A 7,209-nucleotide genomic window follows, 5' to 3' on the forward strand; every position below is an offset into this window, starting at 1 on the left:
AAACTTTAAATTTAGATATTAATCCTTTAAATGAATGAGTGTTGGCAGACTTCAATATTTTACAGAAGCCATGCCAATAATATTATATGCGTTTCCATATTTAAACTAAGCAAAATAAAATATCATTAATGTTTTAGCATATAATAAATGCAAATCAAGATAATAGAATTTACATGAATTTAATGATTATGTCGTTTTTAAATCCCAAGACTTATATTCAGATTTTCTTTTTTCTTTTTTCTTCTCTCAAAATTATTATAATTCACAATTTTATTTAAATAAGTGCTTATTTGCTTCCATCAATGAATTTTCACTAGTAATTCAGCTTCACCAAACATGTTACCCAATTCTGTGTTGATACCCTCTTGTTCAATTTCTCGGTATCTTCAAGATGATAGAGAGGTTAAGTGATTATTCTTGCTACGTGTTTGGTTTGGATCAAACGTGCTTATTTTCTTGAAAAGTGATTTTTTTTTTTCATTTTTTCTTGATGATGAATTGAACAGGGTGGCAATTTCAATCTACCATTGGATTGCAATAACAATTCAGTTCCATCAAATTTGCTCACAAATTCCATGGCCATGTCCCCTTATGTGATGTCTCAATTTTCTCAAGACAGAGAGGTTAAGTGATTCCATTCATACTCTATTTACTTATTCCCTAAAAAATCACTTATTTTCTAAATAATCACTTATTTTGACTGTGAAATTAAGCAGAGAAGCAGCAGCAATTTGGTTCCATCAAATTTGGTAACAAATTCCATACAGAATCCCTTTTATCCCAGGTTTGAGTACACTCAAGAAGATAGAGAGGTGAAAAGTGATTCCATTGAAACTTCAGTTTCATGTTTTAGTTGATTTTTCCCAAAAAAGAAAATGAATTATTTTAACAAATTTTGCAGGGAAGCAATTTTATTCTACCATTGGATTTCAATAATAATTTAGCTTCATCGAATATGGTATCAAATCTCATGTCAAATCCCTTTTATTCAATGCCTCAATCTAATGAAGAAGATAGACAGGTAAAGTGATTCCTTCTAAACCCCCAATTTTTTTTTGGTTGTTTTGACTTCATTTTCACTATGTTTATAGTTCATTTTGGTTTCAACAAAATTTTCACTATAGTTTTTATGTAAGATAAGAGTTAAATTTGATATCTTGAATCATGAAAAAAAAATTCAAAATTGTGTCTAAGATAGTAAATCATAATGGTTTAGAAAGTTAATATTAAGATTACGGCGCGATTAGGGTTGGAGTCGGAAAGGTGTTACGCTGGAGTTTCTTTGTTTTTGGGTTTACTAATGTAGGTGCGTTTTGAGTATATTGTATAAGGGTTGAAACACTTATAAAGTGTTCAATTTTATTTTATTTATTTATTGTTGAGAAAAAAATATTAACTTAAATTTAAAAATTTTAAAAATAAAAAAAATTCTAAATTGTGCTTTTTAGTACATGTTATAAGTATTCATGGCCTTAATCTTTAAATTTTTTGTTTTTGTTGTTTTAGAATATTTTGTAGGGTGGAAAATGTGCACTTACCATATATATTCATGCATGAATCTAAAATTTTGTTTTTTAAAAAAAAAGGATTATTTATTGTTTAAAACAATTCTACGACAATTTATTAAATGTTGTCAATGGAGTTTTTCAAAAAGAAAATGCTACTCAAACACCTCAAAATATTAAAGATGATACTTAGAGATTGAAAAAAAAAACATATAAATTTCATAAGTGTTATGAAGTGATAAGAATAGACAAAAAAAATAAAAATCATAAATGTTGATGATGGTCTTGTTTTGTTTTTAAAAATGAGAAAAATGTGTTCATGCTTAGAGAAAGAAGTGTTATTGATAAAGCAGGGAAGTAATTGCAATCAAGCAATGGATTTCCGCAGTAATTCAATTTCATCAAATCTGGTACCAAATTCTATGTCAGTGCCCTCTTGTCCTATACTTCATTATCATCAAGAAAAAAATAGAGAGGTAAAGTCATTCAGTTTAAACTCCAATTCCTTTGTTTCAACTACATTTGATTTGTGTGTAGAAAGTTACTCTTTGAATTTTCTTATTTTCTGTATAAGGTTGAACCACCCATTAAGTGAATCTATTTAATTTTATTATTTCTTGTTGAAGTAAAAAAATCACATTTACTTAGTTAGAAAAATGACTTTTTTTTTTTTGTTTATCTTGACAAATTTAGAGGAGGAACACTTTCAATCTACCATTGGATTTCAAAGGTAATTCATCTTCAACAAATGTGTTATCAAACTCCATGTCAATACCCTCATATCCAATGCCTCAGTATTATCCAGAAAGCATACAGGTAAAGTAATTGCCTTTCTCACATGCTTTTTTTTTTCTACTGTTAATGGTTTGAAGCTTAATCATACCATTTTTTTTTTCAGGAGGGGAAACTCCGATCCTTCTGGGAGAAGCAGTTGTTGGATATTCAAGCTGCTGAAGGTTTTTAATGACATTTTTTTAAACTATGATATTGTTGATGTAAAGTAATAAACTAATGACTATATGTTAAAAACAATGTACTATGTTTCTTTGTTCCATTGTATTCAAATGAAATCACAAGTAGATTTCAGTTAACCACTTGATTTAATGGTATGTGTATGTGATTTGCAGCATTTAAGAGCCAGCACAAGTTGCCGCTAGCTCGAATCAGAAGGATCATGAAAACAGACGCAGATGTGCAGGTTTATAGTTCTGATTCCACCACATTCTCTGTTTAGTGTTTATTGCCTGTTTATAAATAATATCCATAATTGATCAATATTGCATCTTAGAGGTAGTGTGTTGGAGATATCGTATCGATTAGAGATTAAGACATTTCATATATATAAGTAGATGCAAATCTCACCTTATAAGTCGGTTTTATGAGGTTGAGTTAAACTTAAATTTCACTTCTTAATGTAATATCAAGGTCATTTTGAATTTATCCTATCGATGGTTTGTTAGGCTTATCAGGTCACCCATTATCGGATTCATAATATTTAGTCTCACGCACGAGTTGGTAGCCTCGGCGTGAGTGGGTGTGTTGGAGATTCCATAAGCAACACCTGATGATGAAATGTTTGTGTGGTAAGCAGATGGTGAGTGCTGAAACTCCCATGCTGATGTCAAAAGCATGTGAGATTTTCATCCAGGAGCTGACTTTTCGTGCATGGATGCGTGCTGAAGAGAGCAACAAGAGTACTGTGCAGCCATGTGATGTTGCCAAGGTTATTATGCAAAATGATGCCTTGCATTTCCTCACTGATATTGTCCCAGATAACCTCCAAAATTTCTGTGCTTATGGTGCTGCTGAGGTATCTCCATTCTTTTCTTCATCTTCTATTTCCTGTTACACCTTCCATTTACATTCATTCAGTGACTTCCTTAGTTAAAACACCCTTGTTTTGATTGTTCCAGAGAAATACAAGAAACACACCCTTTACTCTTAGTTGAATTTTCTATAAGTCTCACTTTCATTCTTGATTTTGTTGTTATCAGCAAATTTTAATTGATAGCATAGAAGGTATTAAATGAAGAATGTTAAAAAGTGTCTGTCACAAAGTACTCTTTTGTTTAGAAAAATAAATATTGTTTGTTTAGTATATAATGGAGATCTGAAGTTATTATTTAGCAATACTATACAAAAAGATAACAAGGCCTTAAGTTTTTCTTTTTATTTAAAGTTTTCACTTTAGATATCATTATTCAGTTAAGCCAACATCTTTAATAACAATAATCATCTGTCATGACATGAAAAAGTATTATTAAAAAAAATATATATAAAAAAATTATAATTATTAGATAAAATCCATATATTAACAAAAACCATACATAGTAGACTATCCTATTCATAAATTTTGTTAAGAATAAACTAGATATAAATCTATTATACAAGTTCTTTAAGTTTTCTCTGCATCATATGATGTAAAGTTGGGTGAGAGATTTGGTGTTATTATGATTCAGACTATTTGGTGATCTTGCTCGAGTTATTTGTGTGCTTGTGATAAAAAAAAATGGTTATTTTATTCTGAGGTAAACAAGCAAATAGGTTATTTTATTCAGTTTTAGAAAATTCACAATTGAGTTATGGTACACTTGTTATAGCAGGAAGAGCATGCTACTGGAAACTTTCCAGAAGGAAGACATTCAAGCCAAACTGCCCTGCCTGACACAGCTGGTTTTAGAAATCCTATGAATATGATGAACATGAGCAGAGTAAGTATGAAGTAAATTCAAATTAGTCTGAGAAAATTGTTATTCCTATTCGTGAATGTTTTTTTTATCAACAAAGAATAAATAAAATAAAATAAGACATTTCAGAGATGTCCAAACCTTTACACAGACACTTTAGGAGTGTTCCAACCCTTATACAGACAATTCTCTTACTCGTGAATGTGTTGATTTGTTTAGTTAAATTAATGGAATTTTCTTTGTTTACTTCATAGGGCTTGGGGGCAGGAAACCAAGTGATTCCTCAACCCAACAACAACAACATGATGCAGCCTCCCTTTGTTATGCCTTCAGATCAATTGCCTTACAATTTTCATCCCAAGGTAAGAGGAACATTGTTAAGTACTATATAATGAACATAGTGTTTCATATACACTTTACACCAAAGCAAAATAACCTTTTATTGTACCTTCTTTCACATGTTGATGTCAATGTTAAGATCAATGTCTTGCATAATGCAGTGAGCTTAGGGATGCACCACAGGGGTGATGAATGAAGTCATGGTGTGCCTCAAAACTGTCTTCAAAACCAGAGCAACAATTTACATTATCAAATAATTCCTCCATCCTTTTTCTGTTTTTGGGAAACATTACCCTATGTCATCTTCATGTTTGAACATCCTATAGATTATCTGCTGAGACCATCAATGACCCTTTTGGAATGGTTACATCAAAATCTAGTTTCAAGATTGGTTATATTATAACTGACAACATTTGCATAATTCACTTCATCATAGAGCAGTTTAGTGATTACATGCACGAAATTACCACCATAAGGGATATTTTAACTGCTTATTTTTGAATTTTGGAATGGATGATACAAGTTGATGAAATATGAAATCTAAGCTTTGGTATCTATGTAACACAGACACTGACTCGGATACTGATACAACATGGACTCAAATACAGAGATACGTATAATCTCTAAAATGTAGGACACGGGAACACATAAACACGGATCTACACAAGTATGTTTCAATTTTTGTGTAGGAGAAAGATGTTTCTCATGGCTAATTCAAAATGATTTATTCTTTTTTTTTGTAATCATAATAAAAAAATTTACAATAAATTTGAATTTTTAGAAAATTAATGTATTTCTCATTTTTAAAATTGTGTTAAAACTGTGTTAGAATTGTGAGAAATCCGACAAATACTCTTTGAATTAAACACTTCATTGATACGTTTCTTAGAATGTCGTACAAGTATCGATGTCCGACATAGACACACTATTTAAGAGACGTGTCCGAACCTCTTTGTTATACAATTTGGGCAAAACACTAGTCATATAAAAGGGTTATGCTCAAGTTGTCAGCAATGAAATTCTGCTTTTGCGAGAGATTGATTATTGCTGATGAACTTTGCATTACTTGATCTGTTTTATACTGCACATTTACAAAGCGAACATTTGTGGTAGAATCTTGTTAAGAAGATTAATTACCAAATTTTTTCAATTAAAAGCATATATGCTGGTGACAAAATGCAGTTCAAATGAATTTAACTCTGCATCTTGTTCACGTTCAACGGTTGAAAAGCAGTTCCATGCTTTCAATCAAAATCAAATTCATGATGCACTTAGAAAGTGGAGAAATTAGGTACATTTGGACAGGCTAAAATAGCAAATAAAAAGCAAAAAAGAAAGAAAGAATCACTTTATGAATAAAGTGGAGAAATTGGGGAACCACGCACACGTTTTAAAGAACCGATTGCAAACGCAAGTATCCCCAATTGGTTCCCTGCTAAAGTGATTTTCATTCAGCTTCTTCACTTTCTTTTATTGCCACCATTTCAACAAATTCCTCAGCTTTGCATCATATTTATCAGTATAACAATAACAAAGTGTTGATATTTGTAAATAATCACTCCATTAGACGCTTAAGAATTGCTTTTAAGAGGAAAAAAAAATCCTCTAGAGAAGAATATATATGAAAAAATGTAAAATATATGTTTGATAGTAAGTTTAAGGTGAGTAATGTTGCAACCCCACTTTCACGAAGATGCTTTATACCAACCATGCTTTTGTGTTGAGGGAATCTTGAAGCTTTAAGCCTTTAACTTTACGTAAAGTGGTGTTTTGAAGAACGTGACTTAAGGGGTGAGGCTTGTTATATAAAGGAGTTGGGCTAAGTGATGAATCAAGTGTAAGATCAAATTAACAAAGAGCTGGGAATGGGAGACTGAAGCAATCAGAATTTGTGGGAATGGGCTGATTGGGAAGCAATGAAAACTCAAGCAATTGTGTCTACATTTTCTTCCCAATTCCGCCCATTCCTATGATTTCTGATGATTCTTCCCTTTCCTCTTATTTGTTTTTTGCAATGTTCCTCAAGCTATTTTACTTACTTTTTTCTCTGTTTCTGTTATTGATGTTAGATTCTGGTTCAACACATGAAGTTCTTAGTTTTGAGTTTTATGTTTCTAGATGTTTTTTATATGGAGAACGGTTAAAGATGTCACATCGATTATAGATTAAAATATTTCATAGTATATAAATGGATACAAATCTCATTTTATAAGACAATTTTATAAAATTGAGTTAGATTTAAAGTTCATTTCTTAATAAGAACGAGTGGATTACTTGAGTTGTGATCATTTATTATACAAGTTCATCATTTATTTTTTGTTTCTTTTGTGTCTTTGATAACTGTCAAAAGATTTTACATCGACTAGAAATTAAACTATTTCATAATATATAAATGAATATAAATCTCACTTTATAAGACAATTTTATAAAATTAAGTTATATTTAAAGTTATTTTTGTTTACAGTGAATTACTTGTGTTATGATAATTTATTATACAAATTTATTTATGTCTTTGATAACTGTTTGTGTTTCTCTGTGAACGTAATCTTAAGCCATAAACCTTAAATTTTGGGACTTCATGTTGTTTACTACATCCAATTTTTCATTCTCAAATGTTAGATAAATTATTTGTTGGAGTGAATTTGTTAAGATAAAAATGTAAGTAATGTTCTTTAAAA

General features: G+C 30.5%; 1 protein-coding gene across 1 annotated transcript; it reads left to right on the forward strand.

Annotated features, from left to right (window-relative positions):
- Window positions 1–309: 309 nt before the first annotated feature.
- Window positions 310–4,952, forward strand: LOC137826037 (uncharacterized; the record flags this gene model as incomplete). Its single annotated transcript, XM_090294421.1, has 12 exons — window positions 310–402; window positions 507–623; window positions 717–812; window positions 902–1,021; window positions 1,859–1,981; window positions 2,199–2,321; window positions 2,404–2,461; window positions 2,633–2,703; window positions 3,097–3,315; window positions 4,109–4,216; window positions 4,447–4,554; window positions 4,693–4,952. Coding segments are annotated over 12 exons (1,239 nt in total), but the record flags the coding sequence as incomplete, so codon positions are not given.
- Between the last annotated feature and the right edge of the window lie 2,257 nt (window positions 4,953–7,209).

Source organism: Phaseolus vulgaris, chromosome 8 (genome assembly GCF_051622355.1).
Source record: "Phaseolus vulgaris cultivar YP4 chromosome 8, ASM5162235v1, whole genome shotgun sequence".
Lineage (NCBI taxonomy): Eukaryota > Viridiplantae > Streptophyta > Magnoliopsida > Fabales > Fabaceae > Phaseolus > Phaseolus vulgaris.